This window comes from Papaver somniferum, unplaced genomic scaffold, assembly GCF_003573695.1.
Source record: "Papaver somniferum cultivar HN1 unplaced genomic scaffold, ASM357369v1 unplaced-scaffold_158, whole genome shotgun sequence".
Lineage (NCBI taxonomy): Eukaryota > Viridiplantae > Streptophyta > Magnoliopsida > Ranunculales > Papaveraceae > Papaver > Papaver somniferum.
The window spans coordinates 2,623,812-2,638,210 of record NW_020625264.1 but is presented as its reverse complement, the minus strand read 5'-3'; the positions used below and the strand labels follow the sequence as shown (position 1 = coordinate 2,638,210).

The 14,399-nt window shown below is 36.6% G+C and overlaps 1 protein-coding gene across 1 annotated transcript; it reads left to right on the top strand.

Moving 5' to 3' along the window:
- Positions 1 to 10,620: 10,620 nt before the first annotated feature.
- On the top strand, positions 10,621 to 12,020 carry LOC113337182 (MDIS1-interacting receptor like kinase 2-like; the record flags this gene model as incomplete). Its single annotated transcript, XM_026582887.1, has 1 exon — positions 10,621 to 12,020. A coding segment is annotated over exon 1 (1,086 nt), but the record flags the coding sequence as incomplete, so codon positions are not given.
- Between the last annotated feature and the right edge of the window lie 2,379 nt (positions 12,021 to 14,399).

The following is a 14,399-nucleotide window of genomic DNA, read 5'->3' as shown; positions in this document are numbered from 1 at the left end:
TGAGCTTCAAACTTAATCCATTAGTATTATCGCACTAAATATCCACTTCAAATAAACGTGATTGACCCAATAATGTACAATAATTAAATATTAACTAATTTGTACTCTTTCATATTGTTGCTTAACATTTTTTTATTTGCACGACTCTGGCATGATGATTATAAAAATGAACGCCAGATATAGATCTAATCGTTATCCGAATCAGTATTTTTCACTATAAATCTTTTTGAGCACATAAATCCACAATATTAAAGTTATTTCTAAAGCCTTGTCATAATCATAATCATGAAGATGGTTTGTAAGAGTATTTCTCAAGTTTGGTTGCTGCTTCCTGTTTGGATGGTAAATATACTTCTACCTCCAACACGAATTTGATGGTAATTAGTTGACGATGGAACCGCTGCCTTTTTTTCTTCACGTGAAAATATGCAGTGGTATCATGCTGCTTAATGCTCGTGCAAGGAATGAGAAGTTGAGTGTTTCTGCTATCTTGTATTTGCGCAGGGGGAAATCCTACTATTCAAGATGCACGCGGAGTTGAGATGTGTACATTTTCATATGCCTCGACAGGTGAAAATTTTCGCCACATTTGTTGATGTCCCATTTGATGGGGATACACTTGGAATGGGGTAAAAATGCTCGAACTGCATTCAACCTATCTGCGAGGTGTCAAAGATGCTGCTGACAATAGACTTGAACTGTACTGTTTTGCCATTTAGGACTGACCGCGGATTCGAACTTCCGCAGTTGCTTATAATTAAACACGAACGATTTTGATAAAGTGTGGAACACCAAAAATAATGTTGAATTAAATTTCTGAATATAAATAACAAAATAAGTACCTACTGCTCGACAACTGTTGTCTCGTTAAAACTTTTGTGTGGAAACCCCAATGGGATAAAACCATCATAAAGGAAAAAGAGTGCAACACAACAGGATTTGAAACTACTCCTATGCGAATTTAGCTAATGATAAAACTTCTTCAAGTGGAACGAATTTCATGGCTTCCATGGTTTTGAATCTTGAGTACCATCGAGGTTCCTTAGGTAGTAGAAGCCACGAGATTCTGTCTTGTCCACTATTAATGGACCTTCCCAGTTTGATCCGAGCTTTCCACAGTTTGGTTCCATTGTGGCTGCTCGAGTTTTCTTCAAGACATATTCCCTAGCTTAAAAGCTCGTTCTTTGACTTTTCGGTCGTAACTCAGCTTGATTGCATTCTGATATCGAACCAATTATTGTATAGATGTTTCTCTTTGTTCTTCCATCATCTCTTTATCTAAAGCCAGTACGCTTTCATTGTTTCCAGATTCATCAGCACGGGTCTTGGTAGGTTTAGGTGTACCTCAGTGGGTATGACTGCCTCTGTTCCATAAGCCAATGTGAATGGGAAGAATCCAGTGGATCTTTTTGGGGTTGTCCGGTAAGACCATAAGACTCCAGGGAACTCCTCTGTCCACCTTCCCTTTGCCTTTTCTAGCCTTTGCTTGAGATTGTCATAATAAAACAATTTGTCGCTTCCGCCTGCCCATTTCTTTGAGCATATTATGGAGCAGAAAAGTATGGCGAATGTTCAGGTTCTCACAGAATTCTTTGATCTCCGGAATCGAACTGCTTTATATTGTCTGACACCGGCTCGTGTGGGATTCCAAATCTGCAGACGATGTTCTCCCATTTGAACCTTTTTACGTCGTACCTAGTAACATGTACCAATGCCACTGCCTCAACCAATTTTGTAAAATAATCAGTTGCGGCCAATACATATTTCACTCCTCTAGTAGCTCTGGGGAGTGGTCCGACAATGTCTAGTCCCCACTTATCGAACGACCAAGGACTAACAACTGGATGAAATTCGTTGGTGGGCCTTTTAGGAATTGGAGCGTGCTCTTGGCATGGCACACATTTCTGTGCGTATTCTTTAACATCTTTCTTCATGTATGGCCAGAATATCCCTGGGTAAGTATCATGTGCTCGAGATTGCATCCTCCAGAATGGTTGCCATATATTCCTTCATGAGCCTCTGTCAATATCTATTGTCCTTCCTCGGCTTATATGCATCGCAAGAATGGCTCCAAAGCTACAGGTTTGCGTTGTATAAATATCCCTCGATCATTAAATATCTCCATGCATTATTTTTCACTTTTGAAGTGAGTTTCTCATCTTCTGGGAGTTCACTGGTTTTCAAATACCTAATATAAGGTTGACGCCAGTCTGAAGCGTTTTCAACAGGATTGCCTGAATCATCTATCACTGGACTATAAACATCCATATTGTTGTCAACGTTTTCGACATGTTCTTGTGTTGATGTAGTTACCCTCTCTCCCCCATTAGCGTGTTCAAGAGCTAGAACAAAGTGGCCATCGGAGATGCTAGGTATCTCTTGGAAATCCACTACAACGAAACGGGTGGTATCAGTTTCGATTGTGGAAGACAGATATACTAAAGCGTCTGCGTTCCTATTTTCTAACCTTCGTCGCTTCCCAATAGAGAATTGGTCGAATTCATTTGCCATATCTCTCATACGATCTATATATAGGGCCATCCTCTCTTCCTTGGCTCTGTAGGTCCACGTTAACCACTAGCATAGAATCAGTTACCAGCTTCACGTTCTTCACATCTAACTGTTTGAAAGCTTTTACGATAATTTCTTCTTCATATTCAGCTTCATTGTTTGATGCTCGAAAGCCTAATATAGTCGCTTTATCGATCCTCGAACCTTTGGGAGTAAGGATGACACATCCAACTCCATCTCCATCAACATTTGATGACCCATCAGTAAACGCAATCCATAGTGGCTCAGGTGTATCAATCTCCATTGAGGACTCGCCCCTAGCCTGATTAGTGGTTGACTCTATGGGTTTGTTCAACAATTCTTCTTATTCGGTAACTGTTTCTATGTCGTCCACATGGAAATCTGCAAAAGTGCATCCAGAGCGTGTCCCTTCTCTGCAGTTCTAGTTTCGTACTTGATTTCATACACCCCCAGGAAATTTGACCATATGGTTAGTCAGCTGGAATCATCAACACGTTCCAAGATTTTCTTTAATGGATATTCAGAATAGACTACGATCTGTCTCCCTTGGAAATATGGTTTGAGGCGACGACATGCATGAAACAATGCGAGTACTATCTTCTCCGAATAGACGGCTCCACCAGTAACAACACAACTAGGTAGTTTTGCTGGATCTGAGGATTAATTTGCTAGAAATGCAAACTTCAATATTTATAGACCAAGGACTTTCGAAAACCGAATATTCTCAAAGATATGCAATAAAGCCAAAATCGATTTTCATAATTCCTGGAAATGCACTGTCCAAATATGACCAAAATCTCAGTAGAAAATCTCCAATTAGTAATGACATTACCAATTTTTATTTTCTAAAGATATGCATTTAATTGCTGGAAATTAAAAGCATATAAAATCTAAAACCGTGTTAAAAGATTCTCAGTTTATTTCGATCCGGGATTCTCCTTTAGTTATTAAGGAATATCTTTGAACAATAAAAGGTAAGAATTATTGCACATGTTAAAAGTATGTCGACACCTTTACTTTGTAAATCCTTTTTAATATTTACAATCTTGGAACCGATTTTCCACACTTCCAAACAAGTTTAAAATTGGTTCATCTGACTTCCAAGAATATGTGATTAATTATCCTATCAAATCACCAATCATGGGATTAACGGTTCTACCAAAACGCAAAGCTTTTCAGTTCTACCTCCATGTGGGTACTAGGATCGGTCACACTAGCTTTCCAAAAATTGGTTGACTAGGTACTAGGATAGGTTACCACATTATTATGGTATTTACTTGTGGTCGGTTGCACAAGTCATAGGATTGGTACCAATTACTAAGACTTGTTGGACCTCTTACAAGGATCGATTTCACATACTTGTGATTGGTTACACCTCTTACTAGGATCGGTTACCCAATGTCTAGAGTTGGTCATACCAATTACAAAATATCGATCATACCATCTCAGGTGATTATTTAAGATCGGTTTCACTAATAAAAGTCATGCATTGTGAATTTTTTTACCAAGATACATAATCAAGTTATGAGCGGTTATACTAAACACACATATCGGTAATCCAAAGATTTTCAATGAATAACAATACCAATAAGCCTAGCGATTTCCTTTCGATTTACAAAACAAGTTTATGAGTTGTACTTCCTTTAAACGAATGTAAAACATTGTTTCATAGGACGAAATCTTCACCCATACCCATACATAACATAATAGCATTCGTACGATTATGTCGATGTCTTATATACGAAGTTCAAAAGATGGATGTTATACTTCGTATTGTAATTCCTTAATACTATGTTTAACTAGAGTATAATCATTCACAGCTTCGCAGTTATGTTTTCTATATGCATGACTTGAAAGATACGTTAGGTATGAAACAGTTCAAGTAAAATATTACTAACCTCAAGAGGAAGGATGATGTCGTCGATGTATCTCTTTACTTCTTCACATTCTTCAAGTCTTCACGTAATACTTGTAAGTCTCATATGCTAGTAACTTTCTGGATAACCCATACAAGTTGACTCTAGTAAATAATCAAGTGACTCTTTCAATGAGTTTTGGTTCACTAAAATATGACAACCAAAATTGACATACCAATGCTTGTTGGGTTCAACCGAGATATGATATAACAATTTAGGCATGTTTTATCCTATTATACGCTTTCAAAGACTTGAACTCTTATTTCTTGCCTAGCTCTCGATATGGGGTTTAATGGATCGGGTGACCCAGGATTTCTAGCTCTAGGATCACCAATTAATGTTCCAGGAACGGTTAACTCATCATTAGAGGGATCTCCGGTTTCACTGCAAGCTGATCCACCTGATGTAACTGACAAACCATATGAACCTAATTTTGCATTTTTGAGAGCATCAACTACTATTCACGAGCTAGGAAACCTTATATCTCTACCCGCTGAACCACCCGCCGTAACTGATGGACCTGACCCACCAATAGCGAATTAAGCCAACTCCGTCATATGTTGGGTCGGGTACGGGTCACACCTTCTGTAACCCGACCCGAACCGCCGCCTAATCATAAACTTCAATCTAGCTCAGATGTTAGTAAGATACTAAGAAACAAACAAGTGTCGCTACTGAACCAACAATGATGGTTTAGGGAATGAGAAATTGAATGTGGGTACTTATTGGAATTGTAATATTTGCAGGAAAGGAGAAATCGAAATCCTTAGTAATCAACAGTGTAGCTGTCTCTCCATTGCCGAAGTCACGTACATTAAGTGTTTACACAATTTCTTGAACCAACAAGAACAAGGAAAATTTACTCGAATAGGGTCTGTAATGGTTGTGTAAACTTGTTTTCCCTGCCGTAGTCTTTCTCAGGGGAGGTTACGGTTTTAAATTTCATACCTTATTCGGCTTACTGTTGTTTTTCTTCCAAACCGTATGTTTCTTTTTTCAGATGCATTTTTCTAACCTTTGCAATATTTTTCATATTTATAACTCGATTTTCTACCTGAACCAATGGAAGATCAACTCGTAGCTATGGATATTTTGTCCGAGAATACAAGTGTTCACTATGCCATCAACTTTGAATGAAAATATTTAAACGATGCAAGGAAGTGGGATCGAGAACAAGGGTTAAAGAAGGAGTGTATCATAGTCTAAAATAAACAAGTTAAAAGATTCAGCTTTGAAATGGTTTACGAGTCTAGTGGGAAATATGAGAGTCATCAAAGAAAAGGTTATGAGTGTCAACCAAAGACCGCAAGGAAAAAAAAAATTATTCATACAAAGAAGACCGGGTGTCATTTCAAACGTCAATTTAATTTCAACCAAGAAAAGCAAGTGTGGTATATGAGTGAAGTTAAATCGGGTTATCATAACCATCCTATCCCGGAGAGTTTTCTTAATCATCCTTATCCGGCAAGGCTCAACCCCAAAAATGAAGAAGGTAATTATATCCGACTTACTTGCACAATATATTAAAATTACATGCACTTTTTACCACATTTTATCCATTTGTAAGCTTCTCTGGTACAATACAGGACATCGCCTGACACGATACGGCACAACATGTAAGAATTTTTGACACATCACAACAAAATGCAAGTATGACTCTGTGAGATATTGATATGCAACCTGAAAGAAACTTATAATACTGCTACCACATGTGCACGTTGATTGAGAAAAAAAATACCGATGAGAACCAATTCATGAACATAATTCCACGGTTTGCAATGCAAGTTCGATACCTGAATTCATTAAATTTCCAGGGACTTTAGTTCGTTAACCGAGTTCGTAAAAGAACCTGAGTATACGAGTATGATTTGTCAGACTTACCGATTTTAGAACCTAACTACTGTGCTTACAAACTGCGTATGGGAATCATAGTTCTGGACTTGCCTAGTCATGCCGTACGGAAACACTTTTAGGAAACCACAGTTACGGACCTATCACAGGTAAACCCGATCGTAAACACAGTTCGCAAACAAGAGTACCAGACCTGAACTAGTACTTCACAGCTCTCGTACCAGACATTGGTAGTAGTTCTAAAACTCTCATTCAATCAATGAAACATCCTTAGAAGACAACAATAATAATCTTATATATACCACTAGCTTCAAGTAATTTTCAAGTGGTTAATTGATCAATCCGAAACTTCCCAAGTTAGCATCAAATGATTGTCTCACACAAATCATGTAAGATGTTCAAGGTAATTTTTACATGATCATCTTGACTTAATATTTATTTTCCAATAAATAAGATGTTTAACCTCTTAAGAATAGCTTCATGCATGCTAAAACTGTTTTCAATTGAATAAGTGCCGGGCTCTTCAAAATCTAATCCATCCATATTAGTATAGATATCTTCACGATCACCTATTGTCTTACCCTACAACCTCTGCAATTTTTCGTCAAACATGCTCAAATTATGGAAATATACAAAAACTAAAGTATTTACCTCTAGAATAATGTATCACATTTTTTTTTTATAATTGTATGTTATTTTACATGTACAACTAGATATGTATCCGTGCTATGCATCGAGCTTTTTTTTCTTCTTTTTCATCATATTTTTGATTGGGTACGCACGGGATTTCACCCCGTCCCATGACGATGTATTTTTAATTTGGAATGGCAGGGCTTCGTACCGCCTTGTTTCGATGCATCAAAAAGGTGGAGAAAAAATAGGAAATATGTGCGCATTATATTTATTTTTTCTTTTCTCATTCACCTATAATCTATATATAAATTGGGCAGTTGCGCCCACTGCGGTACCAGTTCCATCACCGCTCCTATGATGCGTCGTGGACCTCAGAGTCCGAAGTCTCTATGCAATGCTTATGGTCTTAAGTATGAACCCCACAATCTTGGTTCCCGGTTTATATAGATAACAATGCAACAAAAACAATAACAAAGCTAGTTTATGAGGGAAAAATCAAGAAGGAAAGTCCATTCACGATGCAACCCCTGATTGCTATCTGCAATAAAGGAGAATCGTTAGATTTTATTTGACACATTGAACGACTTGTCGAGGTATATAATGATCGCGTAGGAAAAGAGTCATAGAGGATTACCAAAATTCCGGCTAATGCGATGTCTTTTCTTTAATTTCAGCCAGGACCATACCAAACCAGTAAGCCACACAGGCAGTCGCCTATGTCCCCCGTTGACTTTCGTCCATCAAAAAAGAAAAGTGAAACTACAAAATCCCAGAGTTTCTTATCAGTAAGCCCATGTTTTAGTTATTTTCGCACGATAAATCGTTCTTCCGAGTATCCAACTTTCTACTATGTAAAAGTAAAAACCTAGTTAACTGGTTAAAAAAACTATATTCACTTGATGATAGCATTTTAAAGGCACCTTATATCAAGCTTTGAAATTATCTAAGCTATGATAACGGGATCTGTTACTGATATGCATGACTTGTATGCCGAAATAAACTAATCAGCACTAATCCTTGAAAAATAATCGGTTTCTTCTGCAATAAAGAAATTCAACATGTCAATTCAGCACTAATGCTTCCCAAATAAAATTATGTTTTGCCACGTGAGCTAAACACTCGTGCACAGGACAAAGCTAATATGTGGGGACCCTCGTCTACTGGAGAAGACTAATCTATAATAAGGTTCGGAATTGATTAGATTTGAGCTAGCAATTATATTAGCTTGCATACGTGAAGTCACCAAACTGATGCATGACTTAAACCCATTACATTAGTCCACGTCTATCCTACTGGATGTTTACGCAGCTCCCAACTCTTGCAGATGGGCCATGATTGTCGCGGGTTATCTTGGTATATCTTTTCACAATGAAGATGTTGAGATTTTTTTTTTAACAAAATTTTGTAGGTTTAATGGAAGGATTGTCCACGTGGACGGTGTTATTAAAATATAATTTAGTATTTTGTGAAAATATGTTGCAACTAAATTAATTAGGTTAAAACTTTGATAAAAGTGTTGTCCATTTACCTTTTCTTTGACGATGTTACTAATGAACGGTTAAGTAGTTGATGTAAACCCAATTTTTAATATTCCAACAGATAGAATTATGTCAAGTGCCCTAACCAGAGCTTCTGCATTAGAAAAGGCGTACTCCGGTCAGTAGAAAACAAAGATTTCATCATCGTTTAATGTGAGAACTTATTTTGTCAAGATTTTTAAGTGAAAGATTTTTACAATTGTATGTTATTCTACATGTGTAATCTAAAGGAGAAAAATTAACATTGATAAATAAACCCAACATATGCGACGAAATACTTTTTTCAGACAAGAGAACTCATAATTTTAAGAGTTAAGAAAACCAGTGATAATCGATATATTCGGTAATATTTTCCAATAAAATAGACAACAAACCCGCGCTCAATTAAAACAGCCCACCAGAGTCTCTTATAATCATATGTCATTGGTAATGATAACATTGCTAAGTTATTGGTAATATTTTCCAATAAAATTGACGATAATCATTTTGATAATTTTATTTTCATTCTAAAGTCTCTTATAATCATAATCATGAAGGTAGTTTCCCAAGCCTGGTTGCTTCTTCTCTTTGCAATAGTTTCTTTGTTTGCCATTAATACAACATCTCATATATGAATGGCTAGCTAGCGCATCCTTAATCTTCTTATTTCGGAACTTATTTATTTTGTTTATGCAGAGAGGGTATCAGCAGCCAATACATACTGTCCTGCGGGTAACCTTGAAGGCGTTTGGAAAAGTCTCATCTGTGATCATAACAAGAACTACAAGAACTACCCGAAATGGTGTCGAAATAAAGGCAGAACCTTCGCTCAGAAATTTCAACGGCAAAATTCTGGTTGGTTTGGGAAACTAAGTGATTGCGTTTGTTGTCTTTATGTCTCATGAATGTATTTTAACAAGTTTAAAACTGGTTATCCCTCATATTGACTCTAAGTCAACTACCTTTTACTAAAGTCAGCTTTCCCCCATAATTTTTGGCTTTCCCTGTAACAAAAATCAGAAATATATAGATCGGAATTAGAAAACTGAAGGATGTTTAGAACCTGTTTGGTATAATTTTTTAAAATGTCCCTACAGAACACATTTTCTCCTATTTATTGTTTTCTCTGTTTTGAAAATCGTACCAAAAATGTTCTTAATTACCCTTTGACCTTAACGTAGGGAATAAATTGCAGTTGTGATTTCAAATGTGTAGACGGCAGAGAGATATGTTTGTACATCGAAATCTGGCTTTTTTGTTAAAAAAATATCTGCGGCAACGTAGGAGGTCAATGAAAAAGCTCTTCCACTATTGAACAGTGGTTTCCACTTGCCATAATATATAGTTGGTGTTGGTGTCGGGTTTTTGAAGAAACGACTGAACTTCGGTCTAGAGAGTTGAATGAACCCGGTCAACTAGTTTAGGTCGGTATGTCTAGGCCTTGAGCTTAACCTAAAGTCTTTTCACAGTATTGTGAACGGGACAAATGCATCACAAGTGATCTTACTTGGTCGGCACCACCACCATATGGTGCAATTATCACACTCAATGTATAATAATTTCTTTCGATATCAGTGTGTTTACACTATATAAGTCAAGTAATTGAGAATCTTTCAGTGGTCCATTCATTTATTTTTTCCCCACTAACGTAGAAACTGGGGAAGTCCTCAAAGACTTCTGTAAATTGAGGCACTACACAAAAAAACCTTGGAATACCATATTCATAACTCAAAAGTCATCTCTAAAAAATGTTTTTAGGAGTAAAATTTACTAGTGCTAATTCGTTAATGGTGGCACTACTGCTGGTTTCATTTTACATAGTTGATGTTGTTTCGTTTGATTCATCTTCTTCCAATCATTCTTCGTTAACTCGCAAAATACAATTACGGGTAGTGGTAGCAGAAGAAGTAGAAGCTCTATTCAAGTGGAAATCTAGTCTTAATATATCTCACTCTGTGCTTAATTCTTGGAAGATAAATTCCACTGCGATTACAACGAGTCCGTGCAAGTGGTACGGAATCACTTGTAACAGCCAGGGAAGCATCACGGATTTGAAACTAAAAGGTTTGGGCATTCAAGGTACACTCCTTAATTTCAACTTTTCATCTTTCGCCAACTTATTTAGTATCAACTTGCGCAACAACACATTCTTCGGATACATACCCTTTCAGATAAGTTACCTTTCGAAACTAGCCTACCTTGATCTTTCTTACAATAATTTTTCTGGATATATCCCACCAGAAATAGGTTCCGCTACAAGTTTGCGCGGACTAGACATTGGTTATAATCAAATTATTGGTTCAGTTCCTACTTCTTTGTGTAATCTGAGCAACCTGACCTATCTACTCTTATATGAAAATCAACTTTCTGCAGACTAACGTCTCTTGCAGACTTGGCACTACAGAAAAACAATCTCGTCGGTCCGATCCCTACTTCTTTATGTCATTCTACATTTGGAACCTTATCTTCCTTGAAATATCTCGACATGTCAGATAATAAGCTCATCGGACCGATACCCAGACAACTCGGATACATTCCATCTCAGATTGGAAACTTGGATTCATTACAGTATAAATTGGATCTCAGTCAAAATGAGCTTGCAGGGGAGATACCATCCGATCTTGGAAAATTAAACAAATTGGTAGAGCTAAATCTATCTCACAACAAGCTTTCGGGTTCAGTTCCGAACTCTTTTAGTGAAATGCTTAGCTTGACCGTTGTTGATATTTCGTATAACGAATTAAGCGGTCCTATTCCAAACATCAAGGCTTTTACGGATGCTTCAATTGATGCATTGAGGAGCAATCGAGGTTTATGTGGTAATCACTCTGGTGGTCTGAGACCATGTAATTCCTCGGTTACGAATGCAATACAGGAGGCCAACTCTGACAAACTTGCAGGCGTAAAAATTCTAGTTCCATTGTTCGGTTTATTGTTCATTTTTTTTGTAGTTCTTGCTTTTCTTTTTCGGTTCCGAAAAAGATTAGGTAGAAATGTTGAACATCAAGATGAATCTAAAGCTACGAATACTGGGATAAATCTATTCTCGATATGGAATTATGATGGGAAACTAGTGTTTGAAGATATACTTGATGCAACAGAGAATTTTGATACCAAATATTGCATTGGGACGGGAGGGTATGGGAGTGTTTACAAGGCAGAGTTATCGACAGGTCAGGTTGTTGCTGTGAAGAAACTTCACTTGTCAGGTGAAGATTCTGAAATAGTCGATCTCAAGGCATTCGAAAGCGAAGTGCAGGCCTTGACAGAAACTCGTCACCGGAACATCGTGAAACTCTTTGGTTACTGTTCTAATCTAGAACGAGGAATTTCATTCTTGGTGTACGAGTTTATAGAAAGGGGAAGCTTGAAAAATATTTTATTTGACGGAGAACGAGCAGCGGAGTTTGATTGGGCAAAGAGAATAAAATTCATAAAGGGAATGGCTGATGCACTTTCTTACATGCACCATGACTGCACACCAGCCATAGTTCACAGGGACGTAACCAGCAACAATGTTTTGTTGGATTCAGATTACGACGCACATATCTCTGATTTCGGTACTGCCGAGGATTTTGAAGCCAGATTCATCCAATTGGACTTCACTTGCTGGAACATATGGATATGTCGCTCCAGGTACATCTTAGCAAATTTTGTTTGTCTAATATTTTTCTTGCTCCCTATTATTAACCACTAGGATATTGCCACAGAGCTTGCCTATACGATGAAAGTAACGGATAAGTGCGATGTTTATAGCTTTGGCGTGGTCATGTTAGAAGTACTAATGGGGAGGCATCCATCCGATGTCATTGCATTACTCCCTCCTGCCCACCTACTGTTGTCTTCGGCTTCTAGTACTGTGGGACAAGATGTAAGGTTGAAAGACATCTTGGACAAGTGCATTGAAGCACCAGGAGATTTGGTGAAAAAGCAAATAATGTATTTTGTGCAGGTTGGATTTTCATGCTTACGTAGTGATCCTCGTACTCGGCCAACTATGCAAGAAGTATCCGCACAACTATCATTGTCAGCTCAGAGTATGCCGTCTTTTGGGAAGCCCTTTGAGACTATTACATTGAGTGAACTACTGATAGATTCACAAGAATGATATATGTGCAACCAAGCTATTTCTTGCAAATTTCGGCCGTATTTTCATATATTTTCAGATATTTATTCTAGAAAATAATATATACGCTGCAAATATATAAAGTTCACATGAAAAGAAAGACAAAAATATTTTAATTTTTTCAACATAGAAACAAAATTTTGGTACAACCAATTTTACATTAATCAGGTTCTAATTAAGGAACATGTTGTCATACCACATACCTTTTATTACATTTATCACCTAAATTGTAATATTCATGAAATCTTTTGACTTAAATTCCTGGCACTATAAAACACTATCAAGGCAAAAGCGTTAAAAAATATCGAGCTTTCAAGGCTGCTTCTTCCTTCCGATATAATCATCATGTTTAGTCTCAGGATTTCTGGTCTTCTTCACACTTTCTTGTTTTTGTGCACATTCAGTTGATGGGTCTATTTTGGGTATTTTTGCACACCCAAAGTTTGTCACAGTGAAAAATGATATAGATCCGAAATTTAGAGTAGCTTTAAAAATTCATTGTTGGTTAGCTGATGATGATTTGGGTGAGCATATGCTGTATTATGGAGAAAACTTCCAAGGGAAATTTAAATTTTCAAAATTTCTACTTTTTGGAAGGATGAATTCTCCAAACTGTATAGCTTATCTACGGTGGGGTATGTAAATTTTCCACACTGTATGTTGCTTAGGGTTCGTATTTGACGGTTTTCAAAAAACAAAAAAAATCCAACTTTCTACTTCATGCGATTAAAAGCAAAAAACAATGTTATTGGAGTTGAATTAGAGGTATACCTCACCCTGTTGAGCATTCAGTTCTTGATATTAATCTTCTTTTGGTTCTTCAAATTCATAATATTGCTCATATTATTCATGTATAGGTTGAGTTTTTGGTTGGGTTAGATATTCTTGATTATCTATAGTTGTTTTATTTGATAGATGAGGATTCACCTAACTCACTAATCTTACTATAACTATTCATTTGGATTGAGAAAACCTAAATTTCTAGGTTTTTCTCAAACATTTTCTTTCTCCTTCACTCTTAAAAAAAAAAAAAAAGTTTTGGTTCATGCTAACTATAAACCAAATAATTAGTCTAATCTAATTATTAATATTATTTAGTTTAATTAATTTTATAATTCATAGAGAACATTTTAGCCATTACATAAAAGTTGGATAAGTGGATTTGTTGATTACTATTTGGAAACCAGATTTTGTCATCTTATGAGCACTTAGAACTCAATATTTGGAGCCCCTACAATAGATTTCAAAATTATCCAACTGAACCAGAAGAATATCATGATTTAACGTCCAGTTAACCACTCATGCCTAGATAATTTGTTTCTAAATTTTTACCAACAAAACGTGGAAAATAGCCACGTGTTTAATAAACCCCGTGTTAAACACAAATGTTACCTTTCCAATGTTTGTTCTTTCGTCATTTTGGATTGCACATCTTCAAACTCCATAAATGTAAATTCGTAGGTTTTCTTTAATCTATCACATCTAAAGACCTAAAGGCCTAGATAAATAAAGCTCTCACGTTGAACGGTAAGGAGAAGTTAGTGAAGATGACCAAATTCCTCTTGGAAAAACTTCTCATCGTTGGTTGGTTCTATTTTGTGAGGTTTAGAATCATTTAATAATAGTATCAGACAAAACAAGAGTAGATGGAAATGCATGTTCCAATATCAGGTGAAAGATTTGATCTGCATAACCTAAATTACATGATGGCAACCCAAATTCTTTATCTGGCTGCAAACAACTGAATAGTTCAATCAGCCATCGTAGGAAATTGGGGAAAATATTACACTTTTCATTTGCTATCGGCATTTGTAGATTCCTATT